The following is a 15,621-nucleotide window of genomic DNA, read 5'->3' as shown; positions in this document are numbered from 1 at the left end:
TTACTTAATTGCAGGAAAATCTTGTTTCTTTAAGGAAAAATTACTATTAATTTAAAGGCTTATCAGTGCTTAAAATGAAATAGATAAGGGTATTCTTAAAACAACTAATTTCTTAAGAATATTCCTTATTCAAACAGGACTACTCTATAGAAGGTTACTCAATAGAAAATGATGAAAAGAATTTGTATATAATATGCTATTTTTACTACAAGGATTAAAACCAAATAATCCTCCACCTTTATGCACTTCAAACTTTAATCAAGACTGTTACATGTTAGGATTTGCAAATCTCAGTCAGCTAAAAACACAGGCTTGTATTAAGACCTGTCAAGTGTTTACTGAGTATATTTACTAACATCTCCACATGGCATATAAAGGACAACCCCGAAGTTATTTCATTCCCTCACTGTCAAACATGAACTGACTCAAAAAAAAATCTGAAAAAATGTAACAGAACTATTGAGTTAAACTTAAGTGAGAAAGATCAATGCCAAAATATGATGCTTCAAAGCACTTAGTCTCATAACAGAAATCCACTTTATTTTTCAACAGCTTACCCCTTGAGCAATAAAGACTTCATACACACAGCATATCCCCACCACTGTTATTCCTTGTTCTTTACACAGTGTTGCAACAGCTACAAGAAATACAGTCACTGCAATTGGTGTCCACACTGCAAAAAAAGAAGATATTATTGAAAATGTTCCATCTTACAAAAAACACATTTAATGGAGTAAATTACTTTAAAAAGTAAAGGCTTTGGCTCCTCACATCTGAATATGCCATGTTCTGTAAACTTGTTTAGTATATATAATGTCTTATGAAAGATGACTACTTTTACTCTACAGAAAATAATATACATGCATCAATTTTAAAATTGCCTTCCTTAAACCGAATAAAATAAATGAAAGGTAAAAGACTAATTTATAATAAGTAAAACAAAATATCTCAGTATTTCCTAAATCACCAGAGCACTTTTTCAAATAGAATACTTTATAGGGAGTCATGACTTCTTACTATGTCAATCTGACTCTGGCAAAGATGGAAGCCTCCTTTATCTGCACTGAAGCTTTGGAGTTTACTTGTGACTGACCATCTGAGGCATCTCAGCACACTTCCACTTAAATTGCAGTAATAAAAGTCAGTGCAAGTATCTCCTAGGGCAGGTGTTATAAAACTAATTAAAGAATTGCCTAAGTCTTGGGGAAAAAAAATGCAATTTATAATGGAAAATAGTATTACATGGGTATCTTGGCTCTGAAGGAGTTTTGGTACACACTTGCTAAATAACCAGTTCACCACTATTATGGATTTAAGAGTGTTTTTATCAGTGATAAAGAAACTAAATTGTATCTCTATTTGTCAATCATTTACCTATGGTATTATCTGGCCCTTTAGACTTTGTGTATGACAAAAAAGCAGCTAGGAAAAAAATAGATGATAAAAGCTCTGCTCTGCCCACAACTCCAGTTACCTGAAAAATAAAAGAAGAAAAACCATAATTATTATAAAGTATGTATTATTTGATATTTTAAGATCGTATTTATTGAGTTTTTATTAGTAATCAAGGTATGCTATTTATATATTACTAGATAGTTATTATTATATAAAGATAGCAGATCTCTAAGGAAGTATTCCATAGAGCACAGGAGTTACCAATCCCCAAGAGCAAGAAACTGGGTAAGGAAAGCAAGAGGTCAATGTTGCTGAGTACAAAACTGTTGGTCAAATTAAAGTGAAAGAAGCAAATGCCCAGGCAGCAGAAACAAGGACCAGTAACCTGGGAAAAATAACCTGGGACAAAGCTTGGTTGTGCAGAGATAGGGTGTGGAAGGCCAAGGCAAAGCTGGAACTGAATGTGGCAAGGGACAGAAAAAACAACAAGAAAGGTTTCTACAGGTAGATTAACCAGAAAAGGAATGTCAGAGCTGTACCTCCCCACACCAACGGTGCTGAAATAAACTGGTAACAATGGACAAGGAGAAGGTTGAGGTACTCAACAACATTTCTGCCTCAGTGTTCAATCACAACCTCTCTTCCCTTGATGAGACAGAGAGGAGTGGATTTTATGAAATTCAGAGAAGAGTGTGCATGTGGCAAAGGGTTGTTTCAGAATCCCCAAAGAAATAAAGATTCATTCCCATTTCAAGAACTGTTTTCAAAAAAAGCTTTTTTTAAAAAGCTAAACAATCAGATACGGTAGACAGGTCATTATGCTCATGGTTACTGCAGTAGCCACTGTGTTGCCTCCTATACCCTCTAGGACTACCATTCTTCCTTACTTGTCCTTTTCTGTTGTACCTCTGTCTGCTTCCAAATTCTTACAAGTAACATGGCTGAAAAAAAGCATGCTGCCCTGAGGTAGATAGTCGTATTTAGCTAAGAAAATCGCACAGCTTATGATTTAACTACGATGATGCTGAAAACAGAATTTTTACCATCTGGACCCAGCCAGAAAGTTTTATTGCTCGTACATTCTTGGTCAAGCATGATTGATCCAGCACAGCATAAAATGAGAAAGTAACTCAGTATCCAAGGTCACAGTGTAAAGAAAAGCATTCTAATCTGAATCTGAAATCATACTCTAGTATTTCTCTTGGGACTACTGCATGTTTACCAAAGGATTCACTGAATCACGCACAGACAAAGCGTGTTTCACAGTTGGTAAAACACCACAGTCTGTGTTAGTATTTTGAAGAGCATCTAAGTATTTGTTTCCAAAACATCTTAAGATGTTTCAAAGATTCCTGGTCTGGATTCCAAAATCATCTAGCATTAAGACATTAAAGAGAGCTTTATCTGTAGATCAGTTGAAAGAGAACATTAATGAAGCATGTTGGTGTGCCTCCACAGTTGACTGCCAACAAAAGAGAGGTTCTATTTCTGGATACAAACGTGACTTATGAGAGAAAATTCCAGCACTCACAAGGTTAGTTGACATCCTGTAGTTATAAAGGTGGTTTACATACTTCTGGCCAGAAGAGTAGCAAAGTAGCTAGGAATACTGAACTGCAATTGTAAAGACAAGGACAAATGAAACTATGATGCTGTTATTCAACTCATTTCTGAAAAACGTCTTCCTCAGAAAAACTGATATTATCACTGCAAGAGCCTAGCTTCTTTCTGAACTCAAGCAGAAAATGATGTTCTACTTATCCTGCTCTGATAACTTTCCCAGGAAAAATCTGTTTATCTTAAGAAAGTAAAGGGCTGAAATATTTCTGGATTGTATCTGCGTTTTCAAACTCTTGTGCGGGTGACTATTACATAGGAGATTATTTTAAAGAATTAAGACCAGACACCTTTCAACTATAATTGTAAAAGATATAAAAATCCCTAGTGCTAACATACACCTCATTATTACCTCCTCCTTTCTGTGTAAGGAAACTTCCACTTGTTCTTTTTACACACTGAAAGAGGTGCGGGTAAGAAGGAAAAAGCCCTTATCTGACTGTTCCTTGAGTACCACAGCAGGGGGATTTAACCAGAATTGCAGTTTCCCAGTGTTTCCAGCCAGCACCGGGTTGTAGCGATCCTTGTGTTACAGTGTCCCCGCGTGGCCGCGCCAGGCCTTACACACGCTCTGCCACATCGCCTAACACAATTCCCTTCTCTTACACAACGAGCTGTAGAATTTGCACGGTCCTTCTAACTAACTCTGATGCACGGTACTAAAAGTATCTGTGCTACTTGCTACTTCGAGCAGAATCTGAAAGTTCAGGCATAATAAAGAATCACTGAAATTTGGAATGAAAGTGATAAAATTACACTACCTGATCTAATCTGTGAGCCACTAACCTAAGTCACTGGCAACTTGCTAACACTGCTGCAAAGATCCTAGCACATTTACTACAAAGAGGCAAAGCCAAATTTGGCAATTTAAAGCATGTTTTTTCAAAGAACCTAGAAACCAAATGAAATAAATATTTTTTTAACCCATATTTTGCCCAAGTTTTTATAGGGGTTTGTGCTTTGGAGTAAGCAGAAATTTTTAGATGCTTAACTTCCTCATTTTAAACATTCCATTAACTTCTAGCAACCATATATTTGTAGTTTAAATAACAGCCAAATTTATCAACTCAATTCATGTAGAATTTGTCCAAAATACATGGATGCAGGCATCTTAATTATTGCTTAAAAGGACCTGTACTAATTAGCATACAAGAGATAGATGAAAACTCTTTACCCAAAAAATCAGGACCAAAAAAATTACAACATTAAGTAAGAGCAAACCCCTCTCATTTTATTAAAATCAAAAGACTCTACTCCCCCCTTCCCCACCTAAAAAAAACTCTCTCCACTCAATACAGTGGTATCACCTCCAAAGCAGTAAATGATCCAACATTTCCAGTTTTCTGAAAATAAGCCAATACTATAAAGAAAAAAAAAAGACAGGGCTTCACAACACCTGTGCACTGAAATCCAGGAAAAAAGCAAATTGAAGGGGAGCAGAAATAACAGCAGAAAATGCCACAAATCTGCTTTATCAGATTTTCTGGCAGAAAGAAATCTAACGAATGGTGATCACAAGACTTCATTTCCTCTACATTGCAAGCCTGGATGGACATTAAAAAGTATATAATCAGACAACTTGTACAAACAAAGCTTTTTGATTTTTTTAAAATAGCAGTGAAGAATTCCTTCAGAATCAAAGAAAAGAAGAGAGGAGAGAAATGTATTTCTTCTTCCTTGTATGCTATATGTTAAAAAACCAGAAGGTTCAAATAGAATTGGGCCTAAGCTGGCTATAGCACAGGAACAACAATTCTAGAGAAAGTCCCACGGAGACAGACAATTGACATAAAAGAAAGCAGACAGAACAGACGTGGTGATTAGCCACAAGGGATTCTGGAAATGCATTAAGAGGCATTCATAGTATTTGCAAAATAGGATACTGTATGAATTATCAGAGAACACAAATGTCTACGTAAACTGAAGTCATAAAAGCCAACATGCATAGCAGAGGCCTAAATTATTTAGTAACTAAATTCATGTTTCTTTAATTATTTTCCAGTAACTGCATGCAATATAAAACAACTCCTGAGCATGGAAATTTGTGACTTCCACCACTCACTGCAAAGGAAAGAGTAAGTACAAATAAAATCATATGTTCTGAAGTTATATATATACAAGCGGACACAAACACCATGGAATTTAAGTTTAATTAACACAGCTCAAACAAATGAAGCACATCACAGCTGTACCTACCGCTTCAGTATGTATTGGGTGCACTGCAAAGAGCAAGGCTGCAACTACACTGCTCCTGTTGTCCAGGAAGAGCTTACAGACCTTGAGGAAGACTATGCAAACCACCACATGAAAGACCAGATTTAGAAAGTGGTAAGAAACTGCATTTAACTCGCTGAACAAGTAGTTTAAACGAAACGTTAGAACTGTAAGGGGACGATAAGATTTATGACTCCTCTCCTGAAAGAAAACAAATAAATCCATCAGTCACCACTAACTTACAGAATGACTTTCACTCCAAAATACCTTCCTAAACACTTATCCATACCTGAATCTCCTTCTACCTTCAAAACAAAGACATGGAAATCAGTACCCCAACAAAAAAAAAAAAAAAAGGCTTTTTTGCTTTTTTCCACTGGATATGGTTAAGGATGTTTTTCAGTAAAAACATGAAAAATGTACTTTTTGAAAATTCACTGGGAAATTAAGGAACTTATTTAACCCTCAATGAATACAGAACTAAATGGCATCTGGAAGCTTTAGTTACAGGGTTATATTAATATCTTGTATCACAGTCTATTAGCATAGCTAGCAAATAGTATGTCACAAGGAACTAACCCCACAGGTTATGAACATAACAAAAGATTATAAAGTGGAATGCCTTGATAAGCAGAGAATGTATGAATGGGAGAGAATTTTTATTCATTTGCTCAGCAATAACACCATGTATGACTTTTAAAATTGTATCAAAATCATTTAGCTATTGCTATTTAACAATGATTACCAAGAGCTTCAATGCTAATGCAGCTTTTCGGATAATACATAGCCACTCCACATAGGCTACAAATCAGAAACGCTGAATTCATATCTATATATATGTATATATACTTAAATAAATTTAAATGAATCAATATCCTAATTCCAAGCTTTGTTGTTTAAGTGTTATTTTTCCTTCTAGGTTGCATTTAGAAATAAATGCCCTTGCATGTCAAAATCTAATTTTTGCAGGAGAAAATAAATTGGCCAGAGTTTTGATACTGTCATTACATAGGAACTAACATCATGATGCCGTGTGCTGTCAATACAACTTCATTTTCTTACCAGTTCTTTTATTGAACAAAGGGAAAGAATATAAGCTACATGTGTTCCTGATATTATTGTACAAAACACTAACACCAAATTCCATCAAAGCCAAACTATTTTGTTAAAACAACACTAGGAAAAAGAAGTGTAAAAACACTGGTTTTTTCAATTTCCTAAATGTTTCGAAGTGTTTCACAAATCACTTACCTCAGACATTGGAGTGCCCCAGAAGTCATTCTGAAATAGATTTCTTAATGGAGTAGAAGGATGCAAATCTTTATTGTCCAAAATTGCTGAAACATCATCAAAAACAAACCCACAAAAGAGACTGTTCCAGTAGCAGGCTGCCACCACACCAACTATTAGTGCTGCTTCCTTCAGGCTTACGTCAGCCATCTTCTCAAGGAGGTTTCATGGACAAAAGCTGAAATATATGTAGAGAAACTTGAGTAGTTTTACTTACTAAACTTGATTTTAAAAAGTCAAATTAAGACATGAAATACTATAGAAGTTAATGACACTCCATATCTATAACTCAGTAGGATAGAAAAGTTCCTCAAGTCACACATGTAACATGGTTTAGTGTTTAAAGTACTCTCATTAAAATATCTTACCCATAAAAAGCCTTACAAAAGGTGGATACACTGCTACTCTTCATGTTTTTACTTGTGGGGAAAGAAAAAAAAAAAGCATTGATAATAAATTGTGATGTAGCTTTTGGCAGACAGCTATTGCAGTTCAATAGAGTGCTGTAAACTGATAAACTATGAAAAATAAGTTCTCTGGAATCCTGAGTAATTTAACATACATGAAATTCTAAGTTAGCAAAGAGGCAGATACTGTGTCAATTATTTATGGGGTTTAGATTTAAAAGTGTTTCTCAAAATATTTTGAACTAAATTAAAACTAAAACTTCAAACGTTCTGATGAATGAACAGGAAACTTGTGGAACTTCATAAATACAGGGGTTCAAGGACAGGTAAAGGACATTAATAATAAAAAAAAGTTAAACTTACCATTGAAGGTCACACTAGGCTCATTTGCATTCTTTGTAGAAGTTTATGAAAAGGTCATTTTTTTTCCCCTCAACTCTGCCAGTTGCTCTGATGCCACTGACTGTTCATAGGAAACTAATGTCTAAAAAAAAGAGTATGCAAAAATCCAAAGTTAACTTTATCTTATATTATTTTCTCTCATCTTGCTTAACTCCCTAAACCCTAGGAATTATTTATCAGCAGTTTTATGATTATTTACATAACATTATATGGGTGAACTGATCAAAGGGGGAAATTACTGTGTATTGGATTGTTCAAAAATACTGTTCTGCCTTGGACTAATAAGAAGGTCAAAGGTATTTCTTTTGACCACTAGTCGACTCTGCATAGACCACTGCCAACTGTTGGGAGCAAAGATACTGAAAAGCTACAGACAGTTGAACACTGACTTCATTTTGAGAAAATGGACATGACTGAACAAGAGTATTTTCTCCCCAAACTGTAGAGGGGGAGCACCTGTAAGGACACAGAGCAACTAATATTAGCCACATAATATGGATCCATGAATACATGATGACTGCAGCTTTATGTTTATCACAGTTCACACATCAAAGCTGATGAGCTATTTGAAAGCTACAGTCTGCTTTATCGTCCTAAACCCTGAAATCCTGGTGATTTTTTTTTTCTTTGGTCTACTGGGCTTTTAAAAAAATGTGTTCAGATTTATCATAAAACATGCTGAACTGGAAAGGATTCACAAGGATCACTGAGTCCAGCTTCTGGCCCTGCACAGGACAACCCCAAGAATTACACAATGTGCCTGAGAGTGTTGTCCAAATGCTTCTTGAACTCTTAAGACAGGCGTATTAGATAGATGAAGTTGACCGATAGGTGATCTTGTTTGTAGTTTGCAGCGTGGACCTGCGAGCTCACAATCACTCAGCACCACAACTAGTGGCGAAGGAGCAGTAGCTACAGGAAGGAATATACGTGCAACAAGATGTAGGTGCAGCTAAACTGAAAACCAGGACACATATAATTTCAAAGAAATCAAAGCAAACCATGTGGTGTTCCTCACATAATGGCAGCAAAGGGCTTTTGGAATACTTGGAGCACTGGCTATTGATGTTACTTCAACAAAGAAAGCCTTTCTTTAAAGCTGCTACCACCTTTGTAATTAACAAAAACAAGTAAAAAAACCACCACAGTGTCGAAGGATGTTGCTACACCTTTTTCATAGAATCACAAAATGGTTTGGGTTAGAAAGGATCTTAAAGATCATCTTAATTCCAATCCCTCTGCCATGGGCTCAATCTGAGTACTTTAAAACACTAAGGTAAGTTTACAACTAAACATATCTATGGTCCTCTCAGCAGCCAGAGAAATCTTATTAAAAAAAGAAAACAAAGCATGCTACAGGAATACACTTTTGAACTTGAACTCATCACTTTTTTAGTTCCCCCTTCAAAGACAGTGGATATGAAACATCTGCTTCCACCCTGACAGAATTTGAAATTCCTTTTTTGCAACAGCTTGTAAAGAGTTCACTTTCTACTTCTTGAAGTTCACCAATTCTACTGAAAAGCAGTGATATCTGAAAAGGACCTACAATAAACATGTCAGGATTTTCCAACTTACAAGCCTTTATTATTTTAAATACTGTGACATAGTAATATTACCACACAGAAACAACTGTAAGATTCATTTAATTTTAACTTTTAAGAAAAGGCTTTGTTAGGTGAGTAGGGTTTTGGCGATTTCTAATTGTTTAACAACACTTATTCAGAAACAGCTACTGTTACTAAACTAGCAAAAAAACCAAAACTGGTTCCTAAGTACTGCGTCTCATCAAAATGAAAAGCTTAACCAGCCTCAATTATTAGCTCTTTCAACTTTTAGTAGGTTTGCACTTTTCCACACATGAAAAAGTACGTCAAAGCATCTACTATACTTATGCCTTAATCCCAGGTGATTCTGATGCTTTCACAAGCCTTTCATTTTGCTCTGAATTTCTAGTATTCCTTCTACTCAGAACTCCATACTCTACACCACTATTGACCATGCTGCTCCCTGACAGAGCTCCACTTACCTACATGACAGGTGTAGGGAAATACTGTTTTCATTTGAATGAAAGGGAACTCTTAAGCATAAATAAATTCAGGTATTATATAAATCTAAAGTTCATGTTTTAGTGGCTAGCTCACTATCAGAGAACTCCAGAAAATATCCACATTTAACACTGAAAGCTTTTATTGCAATTCACCTTCTCCTTTACAGGCACATTTCAATCACAGATACAATTACAACTACATGCAAATACATGGCTGTGCTTTGGTCTTTCAAGGCAAGTATTTGAGTCACAGACACTCCAGGCAATCCTGTACAGTTTTACTAAAATTACTGTAAGCAATGAATATATGCAACAAAATGCACTGTTCTGGTTCTGATACAGTTCAAGCAATAGGTTGGGTGACTATTGCTTGAACTGTATCAAACTTGGTAACCTCTAAAGCATCACACTATACACCTCTCAAATTTTAGTTCTGTGCTAAAGCACTAGGTCCTGAAAACAGAGGCAAAATGGAAATCTGGTGAAGCCCCCATATTCAAGCACTCTGCTTCCAGGCTAAGCACAGAGAGAAAAATGGGAAATGTAAGACCACGTATAATTTGTAGATTGCACAAAACTGCAGTACAGGTACTTCACTCGTTCTGACTTGCATTGTGGCATTCTAAGGTCTTATTTTCCTGAAATGTACTGTAAAGATACACAGAGTGAGGAAAAATTATTTTTTCCACCAGGTCTGATCACAGGGTACTTTCAATGATCCTGCTGACTTAAAGCACAAATATGGAATTAAAAAATTGCAGTCCTTTATGTTAGCATAACAATGCAGATTTTGAGCAAGTCTTGCCATCAGAACTACTACCTCCTCTCTGCTACTGTAGCTGGGTCTACCCTTACACTCCAAGCTCCAAACCTGCAAAGATCATCAACATGTTGAGAATGCAAAACTAAAGCAGAGGTTTATAAAAGATCATCCATACTTGGTAAGCCAGGCAAAAGTATGCTTGCCCTTCAACTCAGTGGAAAACAGCAACTGCTTCTTGGCAACCCAAATTACTTTCACACCAACTAATCTATTATCAGTTTGATGTTGCAAAGAAAGAAACCTTGTAAGGAGTATATAAGACTGAGAACCTTGCAAATCACAGACATGCAAGAGGCTGCTGAAGCCTTGATATGACTGGGCTGCTCATGTGAGTGGATATATTCTCCTTCTTACCCGACTGACATGTTGATCAACCCAAGCAGGGTCTTGCAAGTGCTAGTACTTCACTTCCAGTGATGGATGTATTTGATAAACACCTGCAAAATGCTGCCTAACAACTTCTTTGTTAAAACAGGCTTGCTTCAAGGGACAACCACATCACTGCATGTTTGAGACTAGGCAAACAGACTGACCATCTCTCAGGTTACTTTTTTCATCTCACCTACCTTCTACTTTCACAGCTTCTAAGACTGCCCCTCAGATACCTTAACCAGCCCTTGGGCTGTATGACTGCCAGCTTGTGGTCTAGTGCACCACCACAGAGCTGCCATTTGACTGAATGAAATCACAACAGACATGTACTTCACATGCTTTATTACAGACTTCTGTTGGATGCTTAAATTTACAACAATATCTGACCATGTCATGAAGAATATACAGCTGAAAACAATGAAGAGCAAGGTAAACCTTGAGAGTCAGAAAGTGCACAGTAGTCATCAGAGCCAACTGTAAAAAAAAGAATACCCAGGCTGTGAAAAACAGCCTATCATTAGACTAAATCTCTTAGGCTGTTTGGCACAGAAATCTGCACTTTGCACTCCACTGTTTTCACATTTGTACAACGACATTAAATGGAAAGGACAGAAGAGAACCAGAACTCTCAAGCCCATTTGGCTCATAAAATACATAGTTCTCCTGTTCCAGCTTCTTGAGCTCACTCTAATAGTTCATCCAGTCTTCAAGAATAACAGACAAGAGTAAAACATAAGAAAGTCTCACAAAACTGAAAAAATGCACTGACAAAAAACCAAGTAACAACCACCAAAAGAGCCAAAGCACTTTTAGAAGGTAAGAAAACACAATATTTCTCAACAATTGCTATTAAATCCATGACGCTATGGACGGTTTAGCACACCACATGTTGCAAGATGAAGTAGTCTGCATAAGAAAACCTCTGTCACAAATAAAAAGTGCATAATGGTGTTCTAAGAGTATCCTCAGTTGGGAAATCTAGGCATGCAGAAGCCATTTTCTGTCCGTCAGAATTTAGAAAAACTTGGCAAGTGTATATCTTGGCAAGAATACAGCAACAATCCTGAAAACATGCAAAAGCTATTCAGCATCCCATAATTAGCTATATGCCACCTTACATTAAAAGACCCTTGCTGGAACAAATATGTTTTTGTCTGTTAGACACATCTGAATATTAAACTTTAGAAAGTGAGTAATGGCACTTGCACGGATTGAAAGGCATTAATAACAATGTGTTATGACAATTTACTAAAAAATAATTAGGCAATACTGGAGATTTATTTACTAGAGACACAAACTTTATTACTCATTGAAGGTTCTGAACTGTTTAGAACATTATTTACAGTTCACAGAGAAGACCTTCAAATTATCAAAGGTGGAAGAAAGTGAAAAGTTGTTAAAACCACTCCTAGGGTTATTTTTATTTTTAAACAAGTGAGCAACTAGTTCATCTAAGAGCTGGTAGCTGAACTGATGAATACCAGCAGATATATAAAAACCAATAGCACAGTCACTTAAAAATAGCATTTTAATTCAGCTTCTGAGGCTCTGCTGATGTCCTAATTTGTATTGCCTACTTGCAAACCTTTGTTTATTTTTCCTCCAAGTTAAACTGAACATTCTTTCTGCTGATTTAGTACAAGTGTTTACTGACAGAGAGAGACCATAATTTTGTTTCTGTTTTGCCTTTCCAACAAAGCTGTAAACTTTATCTACTCATGCCACTCTAAGGTACAATTTCAATACGAAACATGCACAGCTGAGATTTAAATGATTTGGCTTAAATCTGATCTAGAAAGCAAGAAGTATTTGGAAAGATGAGAGGATAAATAATACAAAACATGCCTGAATTTCCCTTTCCTCTCGCTGAAATCCCAAACCAGGATGAATATAACAAGCAAAGTTTTATTGTAAAAAATCTTCTGCAAGGTTTTCACTACCAGATCAAGAGGCATGGGACCACCAGGAAACACTCTTCACTACTCAGGAAGGTAATGGCTTCCAGCCTTCTCTTCACATGGTTCTGAAGGATTATCTAGAAGAGCATTGGCAGTTCTGATACAAAGTCAGAACACGTGTTGCAGAGCAGATGAAAGATCTCCCAGGAGAAAGAACTTGCTGGCAACCAGGCGGCTGGACTAACACTTGGGACATTTTAGGTTACTCTGATACAAACGAGGACCAAAATGTAACACAATTTAAAATGGGAGAGATGAAGATCCTGTTTTAGCAGGTTGATTAGCTTCAATTTGCTCAATGCAACTGGTACACGCCAGTTGAAATACAAACCACACAGGTCTAGCTTGTACTTTATAACTTAGAAACTTAAATCAATAACAGAATCTCACATTTCCATGTCAAACCTTTAGGGGTTTTTGCTACATTCAAACAGTAGCAAAATAATATCCGTTCTATTTAGAGCAACTACATAAAACATCTTTTGTGGCCTCACTGATGCAAAAATAGTGTCTCTAAAATAACACTTATCACTACTCTGTGTTCCAGAAATGCAACAGCACAAACTGAATGCTTGCTTACTCCAAAGAATAAATGAACAAAAGCTACATGTGAGGTATAAGCTGAAAACACAGTCTTTAGACTCTGCTACTCTGTCCTTACCTAGTATGCTGGGTCTGCATAAGATTTCTTGTGTACTTTAAATAACATTCCACTAGGCTTTTCATGGTGCAGTTTTTCCTATTAGGTCTTTGCAAGGGCACACTGCTATCAAAGCTGTGATTTAACATGTATGCCTAACTCTTCTATCAGAGTAGGTCAAACTGTTCACTATGGGGCTGAATTGATTTCTTGGCTCCAGAACTGTAAGAATCTATTCCCAAGAGAATATAAGAGAAGATGAACACAAAGTTCATCATGTGAGGTGATGCAAAACATGCTAATTTACTTGGTCCAAGCCATGCTGCATTTTAAATATTTTGTCATTTTGCGTGAGGTTAACACTTCAATTCCTCTTACTCTTTTTTCACTTTTGCAGTTTCCACACCCACCTCAAATCCAAATACCTTTTACTAGCTGTACTACACAATTACAACCCAGATATGGCTTCACTACCAGTAAGTATAATAATGTGTTCTCTGCTGATTCTGCACCAGAACACTCAACAATACTGATGCATATTAAATAAAGCACATACTGGCATTAAGAGCTGGTTAAGATGATGAAGATGATTAAAAAAATAAAAAAGCTCCTATACAGCAGCATTCCAGCATCAATGGATTATTTTCTCTACCACAGAAGGATTCATTTCCTGAAGGCTTAGTTTGTGGCTAAGGTACCATTATTTTCTGTGTCATTTCCCACACCTAAAAAAGTCCCTGCTACTAAGAAATCATTGTTTTACACCTAATTAATTTTATTTTTAGTAACAGTACCCATTCATTAAATATAACTTAGTCTCCTTCCCTTACTACACAGTTTGTCTTTTGCACCCAATATAGAACTATAATTAACCAAGCCCAGGCTGAGATATAGAAGTCTTTGGAGTTGTGCTGTGACTGGAACAAGCTGCATAACTATAAGGAGCACAAGGCATCTTGTCAGGCTCCATTAAATACCAACACTGATCAAGACACAGCAAAAAAAAATTGAGAACAATTATTAATCCAAAAAATGTCAAAAGTACAAAGAAAACGTTATAATCCCCTTTCTCTTACCATCAAAAAACAAAACAAATCCACTTCAGCTCTCCACAGCTGTTGAACAAACAAATACAAAGAGATAAACACGCCTGGAATGGTTACTATTTTTCTTTTTTTTTATTTGAAAAGATGCTTTCACACCCATTTAACTAAAACACAGGATCCCAAACTTTCTCAGACCGCTACCGAAACTCACACTTGCCGGCTAGTATTACCCCACGGATTCAAGTAGTTTATAGGTGCGATTTCCCCGCGCCGGCTGGTCCCCCCTGTTCCCTCCCTACCGCCGCGCACACCGGGGCGCTCCCGCAGCGCTCCGGCCGGCCGGGCAGGAGCCAGCACGCTGCCCGCAGCGCTGGGGCGAGGCAGCCAAGGCAAGGGCAGCCGGGGCGGCGGAGCCAGGGCGCGGTCCCGTACGCCGCTCCAGCGCCGCAGGCAGCGGGCGAGGCCGCAGCGCAGCCGGGCAGGCGCGGGGCTCACCGGCGGGGCACGGCCAGCGGACCGAAATTACCGCGGGCAGCGGCTACACCGGACCCCCTCCGCCCTCCCTTCTCCCCGCCCCCAACCCGGCTAGGCCCGTCGCGGGGCGCGGCCGCAGCGCCGTGCCCGCCGTGCCCGCCCTACCTGAGGCCGGCACAGACGCCGGAGCCGCGGCCCCGCCACCGGAGCCGCCACCCACCGCGCGCTCCGCCGCCGCCGCCGCACACAGCGCATGCGCGCCGCCCCGCTCTCCGCGCCGCGGAGGCTTCGGGGAAAAGGTGGGCGGTGCGGTCGGTCCAGACGCATGCCGGGAGCTGTAGTCCCGGGGAGGCCGCCCGGCGGCGGGGGCGGTGCTCGGGCCGTTGCCCCGGCGAAGCGGCGCTGTCGGGCGGGATCGCGCCCGGCCCGCCCGGCTGCCCCTCGGCACTGGGACAGCCCGCTTGGCACCGGGGGACTTGTCTGTGGGAGCCACGGAAGCGCTGACTTTTCCTGCGCCCACGAGTATCCGGGTCCGCGGGAGAGTCTGATGGCGTCGCCTGGCAGCGGCCACCGACATCCTCCGGGAGCGGTGAGGCCACGGGGCGGGGGGTGCTCCGGGCAGGGAGACCAAAGCCGCCCGCGGCCGGAGCGGCCCGCGCTCCCCCGGGATCAGCCGGGCCGGGGCCGCTCCTGCGGGCCCGCTCCGCTCCTGCGGCCGGCCCGGGTGCCGGGCGGCGCAGGCTGAGCCCGGGCAGGGAGCGTCCCTGCAGCCGGGTCTGCCCTCGGCTGCTGCCTCTGCTGCGCCTCCTGGGGAAGGCGGCTGCAGAATAGGGCAATTTGTTAGTTCAGCTGAGCTGCAATGAAACAGAATTGTCTCAGCAGCATCCTGAGGGATCCTGGGCTGTGTCTTGTGTCTGGGATACGCCGGACAGG

At 39.3% G+C, this 15,621-nt stretch overlaps 2 protein-coding genes across 4 annotated transcripts in view; one reads left to right on the top strand and one right to left on the bottom strand.

Moving 5' to 3' along the window:
• The window catches only part of TMTC3 (transmembrane O-mannosyltransferase targeting cadherins 3), a 29,803-nt gene extending 14,855 nt beyond the window's left edge, over window positions 1–14,948 (bottom strand). Inside the window, exons 1-7 of one of the 2 annotated variants that reach the window (XM_039704059.1) lie at window positions 14,854–14,948; window positions 14,245–14,283; window positions 7,287–7,407; window positions 6,478–6,694; window positions 5,209–5,427; window positions 1,375–1,474; window positions 558–673 (exon numbers count right to left, since the gene is read on the bottom strand). In XM_039704059.1, the coding sequence (XP_039559993.1) occupies window positions 558–673; window positions 1,375–1,474; window positions 5,209–5,427; window positions 6,478–6,666 (624 nt within the window). In that variant the 5' untranslated portion in view covers window positions 6,667–6,694; window positions 7,287–7,407; window positions 14,245–14,283; window positions 14,854–14,948. The remainder of the gene's footprint in view (window positions 1–557; window positions 674–1,374; window positions 1,475–5,208; window positions 5,428–6,477; window positions 6,695–7,286; window positions 7,408–14,244; window positions 14,284–14,853) is intronic. The other variant, XM_039704060.1, reaches the window with a different exon arrangement.
• Window positions 14,949–15,050: 102 nt separating this feature from the next.
• Window positions 15,051–15,621, top strand: part of CEP290 (centrosomal protein 290) — a 47,626-nt gene continuing 47,055 nt past the window's right edge. For both annotated transcript variants that reach the window (XM_039704020.1, XM_039704019.1), the window contains exon 1: window positions 15,051–15,277. The gene's annotated coding sequence lies outside the window, so the exon portion shown is untranslated. The remainder of the gene's footprint in view (window positions 15,278–15,621) is intronic.

The sequence above is a fragment of the Passer montanus genome, unplaced genomic scaffold, assembly GCF_014805655.1.
Source record: "Passer montanus isolate IOZ18808 unplaced genomic scaffold, ASM1480565v1 scaffold17, whole genome shotgun sequence".
Taxonomy (NCBI): Eukaryota; Metazoa; Chordata; class Aves; order Passeriformes; family Passeridae; genus Passer; species Passer montanus.
The sequence above is the reverse complement of the archived record's forward strand: the minus strand, read 5'-3'. Positions and strand labels throughout refer to the sequence as shown.